Here is a 20,614-nt window from a genome sequence, read left to right on the forward strand (position 1 = left end):
AGCTGAGATCGTGCCACTGCACTCCAGCCTGAGCAACAAGAGTGAAACTCCATCTCAAAAAATAAAATAAAATAAAATAAAAATAATAATAAAAAGACTCCACAGTTTGAGATCAGGTCTATAGGAACAGGATAATATTTACTGAGCACCTACTAAGTCCCAGGCCCAGTACTAGGCACCGGAGTACAATAATGAAAAAGACAGACATGGCTGATGCCTATAAGGAGCCTATGGTCTAGGCACTGAGAGGAAAAGAAAAAAAAAGAGGAAACAGACAGATACATGAATAATTACAATTATGATAAGTCCTATAGAGTTAAGCAGAGTGTCAAAAAGACTGAGGCTAACAGAGCGGGGAGCTACCTTAGAGAGGGTGACCAGGGAGGACTTCCACAAGGAAGCGAAGTCTGAGAACAGACCTGAGGAATAAGAAGGAGCCAGACATGCAGAGATGCTCCAGGAAGTGTCTGGGGCAGAGGGCACAGCATGCACAAGAGCCCTGAGCTGGGGAGGACATTTCAAGTTTGAAGAACTGAAAGAAGGCTGGCAGATTACCTGTAGGGGGTGTGGGGAGATGATCTTGCAGAAAATGGGAAGGGCCTTAGGACCATGGGAAGGGGTTGACTTTTATTCTAGGTTCCAGTTGTGCCTAAGGCATATGACTGTATTTTACAAATTTAATTTATTATTAACTGCCAATTTTATCAAAGTTTTTATTATACAAAATTTCAAGCATGTATAAAAGTAGAGAGAATAGAAGCAAGAACCCCCATAAGTAGATCACTCCAAGTCAATAACTTGCTTCTTATTTTGCTGAAGCACATTTAAGCAAATCCCAGACATCATGTCATGTCCCCCACTACATTTTTGAGCATTGCAAAAAAAAAATTCACTTTCTTACATAACCTTAATGCCATGATCACATCTAACACAATTGACTAATTCCTAGGTACCAATCAATATTGAGTCTGTAATTCAGATACCCGTGATTGCCTCAGAAATGTGTTTTTTTAATTCAAGATCCAAACAAGGTGCATTATATTTGATTATTACATCTCCTGAGTCTCTTTTGATCTACAGCAGTCCTCACTCCCTGCCTCTTTTTTGTCTGTTTTAAAGCCTCTAACTTGTTGAAGAAGCTGAGTCAGTTGTCTGCAGAATGCCCTACATTCTGGGTTTGTTTCTTTGCTTCCTCATGTTGTTATTTATCTTGATTTCCTATAATTCCTATAAATGGGAAGTTAGCTCTAAAGCTTAATTATTAATAAATTCAGGTTCAACTTTTTTGGCAAGAACGTCATAGGTCATGATGTCCTTCATGTTGCACCATGTCAGAAGACACACGTGTCTAATTGTCCTGTTCTTGGTGATACTAAGATTCATCAGTGAGTTCAGGTGTTGAAAACTTGATCCCTCCATTGTAAAGTTCACCCATCAACCCATTATCTGATGGGTTTTTTAAATCTTTTCTGAATCAGTTATTACATTATAAATATCACTTCAATGATGATGTCAAATAAATTATTCCAGTCTATTCTTGACTATTTCCAATGTTGAGATCTCGCTACAATGTTGAGACCTCTACCTATCTCCTGCAGTTTTCATCAGAGAAGAGAGAAGTTACTATAGATATTCAACAAAAGTCCTCATGGAAGAAGGGAAGTTGGGCATCCAGCTTTTCAACTCAACTGCCGTAAAATGTTACTTATTCTGAGAGAGGAGGCCAGTGGCTATCTTGAAAGAAGTGAGTTGAGAGAGATAAGAGGAGGTAGGACTGGGTCACAAGTTTCTGTAAATGTAGATATTAAGCCCAAGAATCCCAATAGAGGATAATGTTTGAAAACTATTAGGTTGGTGCAAAAGTAATTGTGGTTTTTACCATTAAAAGTAATGGCAAAACCCACAATTACTTTTTCACCAACCTAATATGTATATAAGAGTATCATCTCTCCCCTCTCCTTTAATGGTTCCCAGTGGGCATTTGCCTCTGTGCAGGATGTGAAGTGCTGATAGATACTGTTGTTGTGATAGAAGGCTGATGGGCCAGTCCCTACATCAGAGCTAAGCAGCACCTGTTCCCCAACCAAATCCTGTAAGAACTATTGGAGCTATGATCCCATCCACCCCCACCCCTATTCCAGCAGCTGCAGCATAACTGGAGCCAGTTCTTGGTAGGAGATTTTTCCATGATGAGGGTGGACAAGTTGCGGCATGTAAAGCCCCTGCTGGGTGACAGAAACTGGAGTAGAAGTGTCTGGTAAAGGCCTCACCAAACAGCAGTGGACCAGAATGACCAGGATATTGCAGGTGCATGGAGATCCCTAAGTAGCAACCATGGGTAGTGATCTTGGGACTTTAAGCACCCCAAACCACAGTCCATCAGTGATGCACTAATAGCCAGGCTTGGTTGGGATGGGAACTGCAGTGTGAAAAAGCAGAATGTGCTCTGGGGAGGGGAATTGGCTTGTCCAGGAACTGCTGGTGGTGTCCATCGACTGGAAAGGTCACCCATAGGTGGCATGCTTATCTGGGCCACACTGTTACCCCATGGTACTGAAACTCTCTGGTTCTGCTGTCCTGGTAGCCCCATGCTCAGTCTTAACCATATTGAGACTGAGCTGTAATTTCTAGGTGGAGATGTCTGGTAGGCAGATGGAGGTGCCAGACTGGAGCTTGAGAGTAGGGAGAAGGTTAGGGCTGCAGATAGATTTAGAGTAAGTATTCTGCACTGCACGTCTTATTACTTCTCATTCTAGTGAGTGTGTACACGTGTGTTTTTGTGTATTTGACTATTCTTTAAGGTACCTGTGAATATGCAATGCGATTATGATCAGAGGGAGAGGAAGGATGTTCCTTTTTTGGTGATGGATTGACAGAAAAATTACCAGAGAAACTTCAGGATTTAATCTCCTGACCGGGTTGCCACAATACCAAATTATGTTAAAAGCAGGTTTGAGGTAGCATAAGAGGGCAGGACAAACTAGAAAACAGGTGAGGGGGTCAAACCTTACAGCTAGAGAGAAAATAACAACAGAGTGGAAGGAGCAATACTGTTTAAGAAAGACAGTGTCCTTGCTGTTCCAACAGCCTGCTCCTCAGCCCTGCATTGCCCTGTATTTCCTCGGTTTCCCACTTCGGAAGTAGATCTTTGTGCTTTGTTGCTTCTCACTTTTGTATGACCCAGGGAAGAGGAGAGGATGCTGTTTACTTTGTTGGGGGACTAGAGGATGGAGAAAAGAGAAGAGCTGCCTCTTCTCCTTGGGGCTTCGGCGAGGGCTGACATGGGTCCTAGCTTGGGCTCTGTCAGCACCCTGCAGGCTGGGAGAGGAGCCGCTACCACTGCTTTCTCAGTTCTTAACCAACCCAGGGAGTAACTGGACATAGCACATGAGGTTGAGGCTCCGAGCCTAGCATCCGACCTCAAAGGCGGATGTGAAGGGTGGAGCTGTGGGTTGCATCAGTGGTATTGTGAAATGCATTAATAAGTACACGTTCCTTCTGTAAGCTGAGTCCTTTGTGTGATCCCATGAGCTTTTCAATGCTGAGCTGTGGGGAAGCCTTCTCGGGTCCCATCCTACTCAAAATATAGCCTGGGGTCGGGGGTGGCAGAAGGCAGCTAAGGATGACTCTGGACTGTGCATTTAGAGCTGCTGGATGGGCAGGTGGATGGATGGATGGGGCAGGTGGACCCCTCTGGGCACAGAGTCACGGAGACCAGAGAAGACCCACCTATACTTTGATGAGGGTCAGGTGGGTTCAGAGAAGGAATTTGGGGGGACTTGTGGGTGAGTCGGGGAATCAATGGACAAGGAAGTACATATGCCTTTTTTCCTGGGTTTACTGATGGGCCTGAAATGCAATTTAAGATCTAATTTTAGCCATGTATTTGCGGTCCTCTGTGACTCATGGAAGGCCACTCTAGATGTGCAGATGACTTATATCTTTGAAAATGAGACCAGATCATCTCATCTCCAAGTTCCTCCCAGGTAGCAACTTAAATGTCATTTCCATGACTCCCCATTCGATTAGGTGTCCCCACCATGAGCCCCAACGTATGCTGTTTTTTTCAGTCGTGGTTGTCTCTTTATAGCCAGGCCTTTGAAGGGCCGTTGTAACAGTGTGGAAAGAGACATGGTGACGCCGAGAATGGGTTAAATCTGGTTTTGGACAGGCATATCTTCGTGTTTGCTTTTTGTTAACTATCTGTAACTTTCCTGTTCTCTTATTTATTTCCTTCCTGCCTCTTACACCTGATTCTCCGAGAGCTTCCCTTCCTGCTTGCACTGGCCCATCCCATGACCCCCTTGACTCTGATGGAATGCCATCTGGGCAGGGCCTGGGGTGGGTATGTCAGGGGAAGAGGGGCACAAGGAAGGGGGCCTCATTTTCATTTCTGGATCATCTTTCCTTGGTGTTTGTTTACGGGGACCTGACTCTTTCCAAAACAAAACAAAAAAAACCTCCAACTGTATATTTAGACACACATATACATCTTTTCCCATTCCTGGCAGAGCTGCTGCCCGGCTGCTGCCTTCTCTGAGCCATGGCCACAAGAGGGATGGCATTTTTAAGCAGGATGAATTGCTGTCGAGCCGCCGCTCTTCTGCACCCAGGGCCATCAATCTTGTCTTGAATGCCGGGCCTGCTGGTCAGCCTGCTCAGGCTCATCTTTCTGGGGCAGACTTATTTACGGAGCCACAGCAAAGGTAATCTCACTCTCCAGCCCCATGGCCCGGGCCTCTCTCGGCCACTCTTAAAAATAGCACAGGACGAATAAGGAGAGCCAGGGTCCGGTTACCTCCTGCACTCAGGGTCTGATCTCACGTCACCTCCTGCCTCTGGCAGCTCAGCCCTTCTCAGGGGCTGCTGGACAGACTTGTGGCCCTGCAGGAGGTGGTCAGCCTGTCAGTCCTTCTCTGGCTCAGAGACCAAGTCAGTGGTAGTTTCCCTTAAGGGAAGTAGGGAAAGGTGTGGGGCCGGGGGCAGGGGGATCTTTCCCGGCTATCATTGCCCAGCCAGTTGGGTGCAAAATCTCAGCCCTGGAAGCAGCAAGTCCATCTGCAGAAGAGGACGGGCTGTTCAAAGGGACAAGGGTGGTCTTGGGCACAGGTCCGGCATCATGGGGCATCCTGTGTTCAGGGTGATGACTGGTTTTTCCCACCCTGCATCTTCCCTTCTCTTGAGTGGCAAACACTTTTGCCAAGCCCTGGCTGGGAAATGCCCTCTGTCCCCATGCACTGTGTCCTTTCCCTCCCTGCCCTCCTGAAACCCGTCCGGTCGAGGGGGATAAACTGCGCTCCTGTTTGGCCTTTGGTCCCAGCTGTAGTCATTCCACCGGATGACCCTGGGGAGGCCTCCTCCTGCAGCAGGCCTTGGTTTTTCTCCCAAGGCAATTAGGGTGGGCAATCCTGGCTCCTGTCTTACCTCACAAGGATGTGGTGGGATAGATTCATCAGATTGGGGAAAATGCAGTCTGAAGTGAGTCTGTATCTGAAAAATAAGGCTGTAGTCTTGCCGCCATCTCACACTTGGGCTGGTGAATGTGCTGCAGTGCCTCCTCAAGCGTGTGCCTGGTGGGTGTGCATGTGTGTGCTGGTGGGTGTCAGCATGTCGGATGTGAGCCTGTGTGTGTGCTGTGGGTGCACACACCACAGAGGGAGTGGTCTCCCTCACAGCTCACTGGCTGTCAACCCCCATCACAGGTCTGCCTCACAGCCTCCCTGCCTCCTGCTTTGCTCTCTTGGTTGTGAAGGCTCTGGGTCCCCTATTCCCTTACAGACTTGATCTTGGAGTCCCTTAAGATCCCTAGAAAGAGGACTGAATGTCAGGTACAGATGAAGAAAGCTAATAGTTTTCCTAGGGCCCAGGGCATTGAAGACCAAGCCTGGCTCCCCTGGACCCCTCCTCACTTTTCTCCACTGACTCCACCCCTGCCTTCCCCTTACTTCTTAAAGTTCTCAAAGCTTGCTGTGTTCTTTCCTTCCTTCCGGACTTTACACCTGCTCTTTATTCCCTTTGCTTGAACTCTTGTCCTTTCTCACCTGTCCCTTCATGGGTACCTCCAAGCTTCCTTTAGGAATAAGCTTCAACTTCCCCTCCCTGACAGCAGTCCCCGCCGAGTCCCCACCTAAGCCAGCCATGACACACATCACACCTTCTTGTAGTCGCTTGTTTAATTGTGTGTGTCTGCCACCAGATTCCAAGCTGTATGAGGACATGACCTTTCCTGTCTTACTTGCCCCTGCCTAGTACAGTGCCTGCCACCTAGTTGGAACTTGGTACATATTTGAATTAACTGTGAATGAATGAATGAGTGAGTAGGAATGATTGATGACGGGTGAGGGAGGACCCAGTGCTCCTGATGTGCTGGTTCATCGCATGGACTCGCAATGCACGGTTCCATTGTCCGTGGGATGCCCCAACTGCCACGCGCTTGATGGGACAGCAGGCTCCTCTGGGTTGCTCAATCTGTCCTGGAATTCAACAGGAGACCTCATCTGAGCACCTGGTCATGCTCCAAAGAAGCCCTAAAATGCGAGGTCAGCTTTCTGAATACCAACTGCTGGGAAGGAACTCAGAGGGCTCTCGGAAAGCCTCGGGGAGGAGCGAAGTCCCCCCAGTGCAGCTGCCCCAGGCTGGTGGCGTCAGTGGTGGCTTAACTCTCTCATCCATCTCTCCCCATGGTTCCCATTTGGGTCAGACTCAGCCTGTTTCCAGTTTCTCCCTTCCCCTGGCCTGTCCCCATCTCCCCCACCAGGTTAGGTCCTGGCCCAGTCCTCAGGGTGAAGGTTGCTTTCCCCAGCTCGTGTCCTGCTGCCTCTGGCTCCCAGGAGAGCTTCTCCTCTCCTGGGGTGCTCCCCGCGGCGGGGCAGCGGGTCTGGAGGAAGCAGCTGGCTGCGACTGACGTCTCCACCTGCTGGCTGTCCTGACCCTTGCTATATGCAGCTCTCCATCCCCGCCACTGCCGCCAGTACTGTTGCTGCTGCTGCTGCTGCAATATTTTATAACAAACGACCCAGAGACCCTGGTAGGAAGCATGCCCAGGCAGGTGACACGGCGTTCTGCTCCCGCCAGGATCTACTCGCATTGGATGCTCCGAATAAGTTTCCCCTGAGAAAAAGTCCGAGGGGGTAGAGAGATAACCCTCTGACTGTGTTGCTGTTCCCCAGGGATCCTTCCATGAAGACTGAGGCAGGCGGAGCTGCTAAGAGCCTGCTGACATGACATCGGCCACAGAGTTTGAAAATGTGGGCAACCAGCCACCTTACAGCCGGATCAATGCCCGCTGGGACGCCCCAGACGACGAGCTGGATAATGACAACAGCTCAGCCAGGCTCTTTGAGAGGTCCCGGATCAAGGCCTTGGCAGGTACTGTTTGGGGCCACAAGGGTTGGAGGGCATTCTCGCAGTCACAAGGTTCACAGCCCTCCCCACCTAGTGTGAATCCTCTGTGTGTGTTGGGTGAGCCCTGGCATGGCAGTGATGGAGACGTGTTTGCTGGGCTCAGGGAGGTGGGGGTCCCCTTGGGAGGGACCTCAGGCAGCCTCTGCCCCCAAGGGCCTCTGAGAAGCAAGGAGGTGCTGGAGCTGGGACCAGGTGGGGCCTGCCCTCTGCCTCTGTCCTGAGTGACCTGCGGCCAAGTGAGAAGTACGAAAGTCTGGGCAAAGCAGTGTCTGAGGGCTGGACAGCCGGGTGCAGGTGCACAGGGCCTCCTGGTTAACCCTGATTTCCTGCCTGGGCCTGGAGAGAGGAATTATCATTGTCCTCTCTGTGGTCCCAAAAGGAGTGATTGGATAGGAAATCGAAAGCAGATAACATCCTCCCCATTGCCTCAGGAAGGATTTTCTTGATGAAACCTTTCATCCTTAAACTGGAATTAGATTTTTGCTTAGCAGGTTCATAATAGATATCTCTCTCTGTCTCTCTGTCTCTCTCTCTCTGTGTGTGTGTGTGTGTGTGTGTGAATCCCGAGAACCAGACATCAGCCAGCAGGGGGAGGAGAAGCCATTTCAACTAGAGATTTAAGATATTCTCCACCCCCACCCTCTCTCTCTCTTGCTGTGTGTGTGTGTGTGTGAGAGAGAGAGAGAGAGAGAGAGAGGAAGAGAGAGAGAGAGAGAGAGGGAAGATGGGTGGAGAATATCTTAAATCTCTAGTAGAAATGACTTCTCCTCCCCCTGTTGGCTGATATCTGATTCTTGGGATTTTTTTTTCCCCAACTCCTGTGACTATTGCCTCCCTGAACTTGACCCAGGGTAACTATATTCCGACCCTAAGTCTTCGGCCAACAAGAAAGTTCGAGTTACATGGGGTTGTGTGTGTATGTATGGGGGGTGGGTTTCTTCACCTGATCCACCAGTCAGCAGCCCACACTGGACCTGTTTCCCTGTCATTGACTGTTCCCATCTTCCGCCTCCTAAGAAGAGCACAACCTTCCCCATAAACACTTTCTGGAGTGATTCTCCCGCTGCCCCCATACCTTATGGCCCAAATTGAAGGTCGTAGTAATCCTCTTCCCCACTCCCTCCCTGTACTCAGCTCCCAGATACCACAGTCCCTGGCTGACCTTGAAGCCTGAGCAGGGCCCTGGACCCCTCTGGGATCATAATGACCTCACACCTTGGGAGTGTCTGGGCTTCTCATCCCAGGAAAGGAATGCTGCGGTGTCTCATCTCCCTTGTCATGACAAGGAATCCACTTGGGTCTCAGTCATTACCCCTAGTGTCCTTGCTCTTTACAGGAAACTCTCTTTCTTCTTCCTTCATCTCCTTCTCACCCTCCTTGACCCCACAAAATTCTCCCTTGGTTTCCCTTGAGGACGGATCATAATGGTGACCCATTGCTTTTGTGTATGTTAATTTAAGCCAACCAAACTTGGAACCATTGGCTTTGTCACTCTGGTTTTACCTTCTTATATCTCTGTGCTGGCTGGATCTAGCTGCAATGACCCTGGTGATCCAGGTAGAGGGAGAGGGGTACCATATTCTGTAAGATTTGCCAAAGCAAGGTAAGAGTGGGGACTGGCCTTTGTGCAGAGATCCTTTTATCTTTTTTAAGAAACCAAGGTAAATTCTATTTTAACAGTTGCTTGTTGTACTCCTATGTTTAAAGCTAAACCCCTGGCCAAACATGAAAGGGGAGAGGGGAACCACAGAGATGAATTCAATATAGCATCTGTCTCTCAGGAGTTCACAATCTATTAGGGAAAAATGAACTATGTTCACAATTAATTAGCATGAGTGGAATTAGAGAATAACTGTAGGAAGGGCACATAAATTAAACAGCAATGAGAGAGCCAAGGAAGAGATGCAAGGAGAATCAGGGAACAGTTCATGGAGGAGGCAGCCTTTGAGCTGGGAATTGAAGGGTGTGTGTGATTCTGGCAGGCAGAAGGGCCCCGGGTTTCTCCAGTTGGCCTGTGTATGTTGTCACCAGGTCCGATGAGCTGCTTGGGAAGTTGGTGGAGACAGGTTAAAGATCCAAGCACAAAGCCGGGCGTGGTAGCTCATGCCTATAATCCCAGCACTTTGGGATCCTGAGGTGAGTGTATGGCTTGAGACCAGGAGTTCAAGACCAGCCTGGCCAACAGGGCAAAACTCCATCCCTACTAAAATATAAAAAAAGAAATAGCTGGGCGTGGTGGTGCATGCCTGTAATCCCAGCTACTCAAGAAGCTGAGGCATGAGAATTGCTTGAACCCGGGAGGCGGAGGTTGCAGTGACCCAAGATCATGCCACTGCACTCCAGCCTGGGTGACAGAGCAAGACTCTGTGCTTAGTGGTCAGTCCTAGGTTGATCAGGAAAGAGCCTTTGCTGACCTTGGCTGTGCCTAGTTGAGCCTTCTCCTCACCAGGAACATGCTTCTTACTTACCAGAGAATCTGAATGCCCCCCAGGGAGAGGAAAAGCCACAGAGCATAGAATTGTATGCCTGGGCCTTAACGATTCAGAACATCTGGCCAACAGGTAAACATGCAAGTTTGAGGTCCTTTCAAGATTTTCAAAAACAAACAACCTAAGTGGTTTACTGGCTTCCTTCTCCTGAGAGTCCACTCTAAGTGACCTGGGCTTAAGCTAAAGCTTTGGAAAGGTCTGAATAGGGTGGCCAGATGTGCCCATTCTGCTGGGTAGGCAGAATGGAGAAAGGGAGTGTGTCAGCCTTCCTAGTCTCAATGTCTTGACTTTTTTCCCCTTCGGTACTGTTGTTGGGGCCACCTTAGCAGCCTAGGCAGGGGGCAGTCTTTCAAAAGAAACATTTGGGAGCAGGAGCTCTCAGCCACTCTCCCACTCACGGGAATATTAAGGCAAGGAGGGCATTCAGCCCTGAGTTGCTTATAAGATAGCAGTGATCTGCTTCATAGGTATATGTGGCAAGGTTGGGGAGACTGGCCTGGCATCTTCTTCTGAAACTGAAGGTCCTGGGGTGAGGGGGAACATGTCACAAGATCCAGATTCAAGTCCTGATTCCACCTCTAATGCCACCGCAGTGGAGGATCACTGACTCCTTTTCCATTTTTATAAAATGGGGATTGATTGTATTTTCTAAAGGTTGTTGTGAAGAGCAAATAAGATAAAGTTTACGGAAGTTTTTATTTATAATAAAATTCTAGGTGAATGTTAGATAACGTTAGTACTAAGAAAATTTCCCATCGGTGTTTTCTGTCCTTTCTCTTTTCCCAACTTTAGACATTCAAGATCATGAGCTTGGTCTTTCTCCTTGCCTGTTGTACCGTGGCCTGTTCCAGAACCTGTGTCTTCCTTCTTAACCCCCACCCTCCTTTGCCTTGGAAGTCTGAGTTGGAAGGAAAAGCCAGGGACCAAGGAAACCAGGCTGATGTTTGTGCTTGGAGCTCTGGGCTCTTTCCCCTTCCCCCAGACCTGATGCCCATGAGATGAAGCCCCACGCCATGCAGGTCTCTCTCTCTCTCCATAAGACTATCCAGTCCACGACCCTGGCTGTGTCTCCGCCATCTGGCTGGGTGACATGGGAGGCCCAAGAAACCTAAGGATGATGGGTCTCGTCAAATGCTTTTCCAGATGAGACAGTTTCTCTAGGTCCATCTCCATTTATTGACCTATGGTTGGAAGACCTGAATTTGGGTGACTGGATGTGATCTTTTCTGCCTCTTAAGTAAAATTCCTCTCAACTCCAAAGGAAATACTCCCTATTCTGCCTTTCATGCCACTCCCAGGTCTTCCTTCCTGGACCTAAAGAAACAAGCCATCTGGCTAATCTATCCTAGTGCATAAAAACCTGACCTCTCTCCAGAATGAATGACTTTCTGTATGAAATTGGGAGTCAGCCTAACTAAAGTGAAAAGGAAGAAGGGTAGGAAAATGTTGCAGAAGGCTCCTGTAAGGGGGTGGATTTGACCTTGGCAATGCCAAGGGGAGGGCTGGGATCCCAGCAGGAATATTTGCCCTGTAGATCCCTGAGCAGATTTTAGCTTTTTAACGTCAGTCTCTAAGCTGGCCGCCTGTCATGAGGTTAAGTAGCAGGTAGCCCTGAGGCTTCTTCCTGGACTGGAAACTATGCTTCTCTCTTTTGATGACTGCCTCTGGCACCTTCCTACTTTCTGGACCTGTTTTGAGGGATTACAGGAAGAGCAGCAGCTGAAAAGCCCAAGTTCCTATCCTTCCAAAAGGTTCCAGCCTTCATGTTTCAATAGAAAGGCTCCCCCCATCTCCTAGAGTCCCCCTAATTGTCACACAGCCCCATTTCTTCTCCTTCCCCTTTTCATACTGGGAGCTGCCAGATGAGCATTCGTGGCTGTCTGGGTGAAGAATGAAGCACTGCAGGCTGCAGGGAACTTACCAGTCAGAATGCCCGTCCTCCGTCTCCCTCTCCTCACCCCAGAGGAAGCATCCGCCTGCCTGCACACTCCTCCCCTCCCCTGCACCTGGTTACAGACTCCAGTGACTCCAGTGAGGATGCTGCCTCAGGGTAGATGTGGCTCGGAAGGGAGAGCAGGGAGTGGAGGAACCCCATAGAAAGATGCCCCAAAAAGAGAAGCCCTGTGCCTGAGCCCCACTCTCCTTTCTCTCTTCCCTCCCCTCCCTCCTTCCACTCCCCTGCCTTACCCATGCACACAGCTTGGCATCCAGCATCCCATGTGCTGCCCGCTGCGTGATTTACAGCTCCTCGGCTCACAGAGGCATCTCGGAGGCATCTTGCAGTGCAGGGAGCAGTCCAGAGCCTCCTGCGAAGGGCCTGTGGGAAAGAGATGGCCTTCGTGTTCTTTCTCAGTCTTCCTCCTGTTCTTTGGCCTGTGGAGCAATCACCAAAGGATAGACTAAACAGGGCCTTGCATTTTAAAACCAGGTGCACAGAACTGTGTTGCCCACTCAGGTTTTGCCTTTACATTCAAATCCAAGTGATGCTGCAAGCTAGAGATGACCTTCCTTCCTGCATTGTTTCTTTGTAGCCTTCTTCCTGGAAGTGAGATGAGGCTGAGGGGTGAGGTTGGTTGAGGACAATTCCGAGACTGCTGTGGGACAGCAGGTGCACTACAGCCTGTGTCCCTGCACTCTGAAGCACATAGTTGCTGCCACTCTGAACCTTAACTGTCTTCTGGACCCACTGTGTGCGGGTCCCAAGGTTAAGTTCTGCGGCTGACAGACATTCCTTGGATGCTGCTGCTCCCCGCCCACCTCCTTGGCTGCCAGGAACTCCCCAGCGAGGGTGGTACAGGCCTCTTCCTGACTCTGCTGCTAAAGGGCCCTGAGAGTGTCCTCAGGACATGTTTGGCCTCTCCCTCTCTCCCTCGGGCCCCTTTCCCCTTGTGTACAAGAGGATGCTGATCTCAGGTGCCCCAGTTGCCTAGGAGGGCTTTGTGTCCAGAGGGCGAGTGATTTCTCAGGGAGCAGGGCCTCACCCCCGTGGATGGGCATCAGTAGCTTCTCTGTTAAGTTGACAGATTCAGGTGCAGCTGCTAGAGAACAAGTCGCTGGTTGTCCATGGTCCCCCCATGTCTGTTTCCAGGTACCCGTAACCAACAAAGATGGTTGTGTCATTAATGGGAGGTTTGTAATGTTTTTTCTTCTCAGATTTCAAAACATAAAATGGAGTTTTATTTAGAGACTACACATTGGGAAAATATACTATCCACAGAAATATCTATCATTGTCAGCAACCATTTTAATGTCAGAGGGAAAAAAATTGGATCAGCAGCTTTCTCTGGGAGGTCAGCCATGGTGAGATTGTCCCCCTGCCCCCAGGCAGGACACAGTATAGATAAACCTGCCAGTTACCTGTGCAGATAAACCTGCAAGAGATGTTAGCATGCCACCTGCACTGTGGGGCCCAGGGCAGGTTTCCCCTGCCCAGGACATAATGCCTTCCATTGTCCCCTTACCACTCTTGATAAAAGCTATTCTTCCTCTCTCAGAACTCTTTACAGAACCAAGGCTGCTTCCCTTCTATGGGCGACTGCTATCTATCATTGTGAAGATGCTTTATCAAATATTAATACACTGAGGTTAATAATAAGACTCTGTTCTCTCCCCGGGCAGTGCAGTCTGAGTGAACCATGTTAATAGCCTCCTCCATCTTTGGGACATTTCTGTGGGATTTGTTCTCAAAGGCAAGCTCTGACCCCAGGCCTTGACTGTGTTTATGGCTCTCAGGAGCAGCCAGCACCCATTCTCCCTGCCCCACGTGTCCCCCACATGCTGCTTGGCTGAGGAGGTGCCAAGGGTGTTGTTTTCAGAGCATCTGTAGCAATTTTCCATTTTCCCTTTATAACATGTCACTGAGACAGAGTGACAAGGAGGCTAGTAGCAGCCAAGTCTCTGGGAGCATTTTGCCTCCAAACTCTTTGGCCTTCAGACTTGGGAAAGTAGATCAACCAGAGAATCTCATTTTACAGTCTAGTGAGACAGAGGTAGATCAAATAATCCCACATGTGTCTATGTGCATAGACACATGTGCTTAGCAAATTATGACAAATTTGCTATGAAGATTTGCTGGGAACTGTGAAGTTTGTAACATAAACTGCAGCTCAGTTCAGGGGATAAGCATGTTTGAGTCAGAGTGCAGGGTTGGTGGTGGTGATAGGGAGGCAGGCAGGGGCCACCTCACAGGCCTGATAGGCCACCGGTGTTGCCAAGGTCCTGGGCAGGAAGCAGAGGAAAACTCAAAAGCGGTGGCTGTGGAGTTTAAGGAGGGAATATATATTGATTTCGGGTAAATTGCTATCTTGATGATGTTGAGTTTTTTATTCAAGACCTCAGTGTGCCTTTCCATACAGTGGCAGGGTTGAAAGGTCCGAGAGAGGGAGCATTAGCCGTGGGCTGCAGGACAGGAGCTGAGCCTTCAGTAGAGGGTGGAGGGCAGGAGTTGCTGCCAGCCCATCAAAGTACTTTCAGCAGGGAAATGACACGGTTAGATTTGGGTTTTTAGGGCTCGCTCTGACTACTAAGGATCACCCTCTGTAGGGAGAACAGGTTGTTGGGGGGCTGTGCAGAAGTCCGGTAAAGAGAAGATGCTGTTTGAGCTAGCTTGTTACCCATAGGTGAGGAGAAAATGGTCTACCTGGCAATATCACTCTTCCGTCCTCCTGCCGCTATCGTTAGGGGACCTTGATCAAGTCACTCTTCTGCTCCTTGGGGCCTCTTTATCCTCACCTGTAACACCAGGGGCTTGAACTAGATGATGCCTAAAGCCCTTCTAGCTCTGAAAGTTTGACCAGAAGCCCCCTGTGGAGTGGTGTTGACAATGTGCCTCTTTACCCTGAACCATGTAGCTTTGGTTCCTGGCTTGGGGAAGGGAACTGATCCTTTTCAGCAAATCGGTGCTTCTCCAGAAACTCTCTGTTCACTAAAGGCGTCACCTAGGCTGAGGCCAAGTCCTGGACCGTCTTGACTTTTGCAGCCCCATATTCTCAGTGAGTGTAATCTCTCTATGCAGCCACCACCTGCATGCAAGACAACAATGCCTGATATTGGTGCAGCTCCTTCATGTTCTTGGTGCGTTTGTTCAGGTCATCTCCATGACCCTTCACCCACTCTGTGAAGTGGGCAGGGTATAGCTGTTGTCATCTCCCTAGAGATGAGGAAGGTCACAATGCCAGGAAGTGGCCAGGACAGGACTGGGATCCCAGGGTTTTAAAGTCATCACAGCGCTGCTTGGGCTGCAGCCCTCGGGCCCCTATTGAATGTTCTTCATTCTTACCTTACGTGCTCCTTTGCGCCTCACCAGAGATGCCCCTTCCCATTTTTCCTTCCAACACCAGCCTTTTGAGCCTCTCGGCTCCTGCCTCTCCCGTGTCCCATTAGAATCTTTGTCCTCCAGCACACTTTTGGGAGGTGCTGCTTTACTTAGGAACCTCTGGGCTGTTCTGTACCTGGACTATAATGTTCACATTCCCTAGACTGTCCTGCAGCTGCCTTGCTCTGGATAAATTCACTGCTTCTCACCCTCGCTCCCAAAACCTGCAGACATGCACACACACATACACACTTGCCAGTTGCCACCTGAGGGGCTGTGAATATGACCTCCTTTTTCTTCCCTGCCATTCTAAAACCATTATCATCTTCAGACTCCAGATGAAAACTAGGCTTCTTCAGAAATAAAAAAAAAAAACTTTTTGATTTAAACCGGTCTACGATAACTTGTTTTCTTTTGCAATAATATATAAAGATCCTATTTTATCTAAAAATGCAATAGGAGCTGGACACAGTAGCTCATGCCTGTAATCCCAGCACTTTGGGAGGCTGAGGGGGAGGCCAGGAGCTCGAGACCAGCCTGGCCAACGTGGCGAAACCCTTTCTCTACTAAAAGTACAAAAAAATTAGCTGGGTGTGGTGGCACATGACTGTGATCCCAGTTACTCGGGAGGCTGAGGCACAAGATTTGCTTGAACCCAGGAGGCAGAGGTTACAGTGAGCTGAGATCACGCCACTGCACTCCAGCCTGAGTGACAGAGGGAGACTCTGCCTCAAAAATAAATAAATAAATAAGCAATAAGATAATTACTTTGATATCTTTTTAACATTTTTATTAACAAGAATATATATTTAATATAGAAAATATGAGAAAAACAGAAAAAGAAAACCAGAGATTTTGTTAATGTCTAATATAGACATTTTAATGTCTATAGATGTATGACTGTATAGGTCTGTGTATATATTGTTATCTATAATATTATAATCTTAGACCCTCTTTCATGTAACAATATGCTGTGAATATCTTTTCATGTCAGCAAACATGCAAATTATTTTAATGGCTATATTGTCTCCCTTTGAATTACTATACCCCAAGCTCAGCCTCCCAAGTAGCTGGGACTATAGGCATGCACTACCACGCCCGGCTTCTGACCACTTTAAAATCAGTCTTATGGGCTTTATTCTTGCATTTGCATTTTAAGATATGTAGTAAGCATCCTAAAGTTCCATCGTAGAATCACCCCTAGCTATATCGCAAATCCTTAAGAGTTGGGGAAATAGCTGTTCACAAAACCAGTGTGATGAAAGTTGGTTGAAAGGAAAATTCCTCCCCAAACTGGTTAAACAGAAACCGTAGAATTTGTGCCATCATCATTTATGATGTGTCCCTGAGGGTCTGCCTCATGCTAGGCTTTATTATGGATTGGCATCTGTGTCATTGAGGTTCATCACAAGTTCATGGCAGTTAAAGTATGGCTCACTTGGCCAGGCACGGTGGCTCATGCCTACAATCCAGGCACTTTTGGAGGCCAAGGCAGACGGAGCACCTGAGGTCAAGAGTTTGAGACCAGCCTGGCCAACATGGTGAAACCTCGTCTCTACTAAAAATACAAAAAAATTTAGCTGGGCGTGTTGGCGCTTGCCTGTAGTCCCAGCTACTTGGGGAGGCTGAGGCAGGAGAATCGCTTGAACCTAGGAGGCAGAGGTTGCAGTGAGCCAAGATTGCGCCACTGCACTCCGGCCTGGGTGACAGAGGGAGACTCCATCTCGAAAAACAAACAAACAGAAAACAACAACAAAACAAAGCATGGCTCACTCTGGTTCCCCAAGCTCTTGGCTTCCTGGCATGAGAAGGAGAGAAATCCCAAGTTGTGAACCTGCAAAGAGCTCAGCATGAAATGATTGTTTTCAGAAGGCTCGTGGTCCATGGGCCTCCCATGGTGCCTTTGCTCCTACTTATCTTTCTGACCTCCTAGTTTTACCTGTAGCTTAAGGCTGTGAGTGACTGAAAATGCAGACTTCCTCGAGAAAGAAACTTTTTTGACTTTTCATCTATTAGTCCTCAGGGTTTATGAACTTTATATCCTATTTTTCTTTATGACATCTGTTGTTTCATATTATAAAACCAATGTATGTCCACTGCAAATATTTTAGAAAACAGAGAAAAGCAAAAAAGAAGAAAAAGTTACCCACAGTCCTACCATCCAGCTATAACAACACCCAGCATTAGGATATAGGTTTGAAAATCTGAATTTTCCCCCAAAATGCATTATAATATCCTTTCCAGTCATTGAAATTTATTCAACAACCTTAATGGTATCCTCATTAATATACCAAAATATTAAATTATCCCTTGTTTTTGATTATTTAGGTTGCTATTTTCTATTGTTGAAAGCAAATTTTTTTAACAGAAAAAGGGAGAGGCACAAAGCCCTCAAGGAATGTAATAGAAAGCCATGGAAGCAATAAATAGATGGACCCAGAAATGGGAGATGAAGCTTCCAAAGACAAGATACTTCAACTTTACTGTTTGGTTTAAGGACAGCTCCTATTTTTAAAACAGCCCCACTAGGGACTTTTGATGGTGAACTTCCCAGATGCCCGTGACGTCAGGAGGTGAAGCAGGTGCTGCAGTGGGTGGGGCTGGCAGCTGGTGTGCTGCTCACCAAGAAGGGAGGAGGGAGGAGCCACGGGGAAGCCTGGAGAAGGAGTAACACAAGAAAGAGACTGAGCCGTGACCCTGTGGGGAGACATTTATGCTTTAAACCCCGATAGGGAGTATTCAGAGGGCAGAACCTCAGACAGTAGCTGTATGGGTGTCGAGGAGGTAGAGCGTTCCTTGCTCCTTACAGACCTCACTCCCCTTTTGCATCCAGGGGCCAATGCTCCTGCTATCAGCCTTGCTCTCTCCTTTTCACTTCTCTTATGGGCTCAGGTGGTTAAAGATGCTTATGATTTTGGCCTGGTGAAAAATCCCTAAGGCAGGAAAGCACACGAAAGGAACTAGGCTATCTTGGAAAAAGGAAGAAAATAAAAACATGTTAATATTTTCTTTAGGCTGGGTGCGGTGGCTCACGCCTGTAATCCCAGCACCTTGGGAGGCCGAGGCGGGCAGATCACCTGAGGTCAGGAGTTTGAGACCAGCCTGGCCAGCATGGTGAAATGCTGTCTCTACTAAAAATACAAAAATTAGCTGGGTGTTTTGGCACATGCCTGTAATCCCAGCTACTCAAACTTTTTTTTATCAAAAGTTTTTTTAAATTTAAAAATGCAATGAGTTTCCAACTTCTATGTAGATTTTTTTTTTTTACCAGTGTATGAATAGATCTGTAGGATAAATTCCTAGAAGTGGAATTACTGGGTCTAAAAGCATGTGCATTTGTAATTCTGATGGGTCTTGCCAAATTGCCCTTCATAGAGGTTGAGCCAGTTATACCCTCTCCAGCAACACATGAATGTTTTCCCCCACATCCTTGCCAACACAGGTATTTTATCAGACTTCTTGATCTTTGCCCAACTGATAAGTGAAACATACATAGTATGTTCGTGTACTTTCATTTTACTTTTTGGCTTTTATTATGGAAAATTACAAACTGGTAAAAAAGTAGAGACAAAAGTATAATAGGGTCATTACATTATCACCTAAATTTAACAACTGTTGATATTTTGTTATATTTGCTGATCTATTTTGGGGATTGAAGCATTGTTAAAGTCAACTAAATATTATCATACTTTCCCCCTAATTACTCTAGTATGTATCTCTGAAAAACATGAACATTTTCCACCTAACCATGATACCGTTATTACACCTAATAAAATTAACAGTAATTCCCTAAAAATATAACCTAATATACACTTGATATTCAGATTTTCCAAGTTGTCTCAAAAATGTCTTTATGATTAGTTTGTTCAAACAAATTAAGGACCATTATTAGATTGTGTGTTTGCGTGCGTGTGTGTGTGCGTGCACGCATGCATGTGGGCTTTTAATTTGGACTTCTATTATGAGTGACTTGTACAATTTTTTATACATTTAAGAGATGCTTATAATTTTTTCTGTTAACTCTTTGTTCACATTATTGGTCTTTTTCCTTGTTAATGTGGAGATGCTTTTTGTATATTAAGTAAATTAGCCCTTTATAATGTATGTTAGAAATATTTTTGCTCATTTGTTTGACTTTGCTTATGGTGTTTTATCCAATACAAACTTTTTTTTTTGAGGTGGGTCTCAATCTTTCACCCAGGCTGGAGTGTGGTGGCACAATCATAGCTGACGACAGCCTCAAACTGAGCTCAAGTGATCCTCCTGCCTCAGCTTCCGGAATAGCTAGGACTACAGGTGCATGCCACCACACCCTTCTAATTTTTAAATTTTTTTTTTTAGAGATGCAATCTTGTTATATTGCCAGGCTAGTCTCAAACTCCTGGCCTCAAGTGATCCTCCTACCTTGGCCTCCCAAAGCTCTGGGATTATAGGTGTGAGCCACAATGCCTGGTCCAACACAAACATTATTTTAATGTAGTTGAACTTTCAATTTTTTATTTTATGGCTTTTGGATTTTGTGTCATATTTTGAAAGCCCTTCCCTACACTAACATTGTAGAAAGCATTTACCATGATTGATTTTTTGTTGTTGTTGTTACTGTTGTTTTGAGACACGGTCTCATTCTGTCACCCAGGCTGGAGCACAGTGGCGGGATCTCGGCTCACTGCAACTTCAACTCCCGAGTTCAAGCGATTTTCATGCCTCAGTCTCTTGAGTAGCTGGGATTACAGGCGCGCACCACCGTGCCCGGCTAATTTTTGTATTTTTAGTAGAGACGGGGTTTCATCATATTGGCCAGGCTGGTCTCGAACTCCTGACCCAAAGTGATCCACGTGCTTTAGCCTCCCAAAAGTGCTAGAATTACAGGTGTGAGCCCAGCCTGATTTTGGTATTTTTATAGTTTCATTTTTTACATTTTAATTTTTGACCCACATGAAATTTATCCTGGAGTATGAGGTATGAATGTAACTAACTTTTCCTGCTTGGCCATCCAGTTTTGCCAATACTCCTTATTGAGTAATTCATCTTTCCCCTTCCTATTAGAAATGCCACTTCTATCAGCCATTAAATGCCTGTATGTACTGGGACTATTTCTGTCCCATTGGTATATCCATCTTTTCATATGCTAGTACAACACAGTTTTACTATAAGTTTACACTATTCTTTGATAGACAAAACGTCTGGAAAGGTTGGTAGCCCTTTATTACTCTTATTTTTTGGAATATTCCTATTTTTGGTTGCATGTTTTTTCAGTGAAGTTTTTAATCATTTGTCTTTTTTCCCACAAATTCAAATTGTATAATTTAAATATATTTAAAACACTATTAAACATATATTGATTTAGGGTAAATTGATATCTTGATGATGTTGAGTTTTTTATTCAAGACTTCAGCGTGCCTTTCCA

At 46.8% G+C, this 20,614-nt stretch overlaps 1 protein-coding gene across 3 annotated transcripts in view; it reads left to right on the forward strand.

Moving 5' to 3' along the window:
• Positions 1-20,614, forward strand: part of SPTB (spectrin beta, erythrocytic) — a 133,575-nt gene that overhangs the window by 50,904 nt on the left and 62,057 nt on the right. For all 3 annotated transcript variants that reach the window (XM_055289100.2, XM_055289103.2, XM_055289101.2), the window contains exon 2: positions 7,170-7,368. In XM_055289100.2, coding sequence (XP_055145075.1) covers positions 7,221-7,368 — 148 coding nt within the window. In that variant the 5' untranslated portion in view covers positions 7,170-7,220. The remainder of the gene's footprint in view (positions 1-7,169; positions 7,369-20,614) is intronic.

This window comes from Symphalangus syndactylus, chromosome 8 (genome assembly GCF_028878055.3).
Source record: "Symphalangus syndactylus isolate Jambi chromosome 8, NHGRI_mSymSyn1-v2.1_pri, whole genome shotgun sequence".
Taxonomy (NCBI): domain Eukaryota; kingdom Metazoa; phylum Chordata; class Mammalia; order Primates; family Hylobatidae; genus Symphalangus; species Symphalangus syndactylus.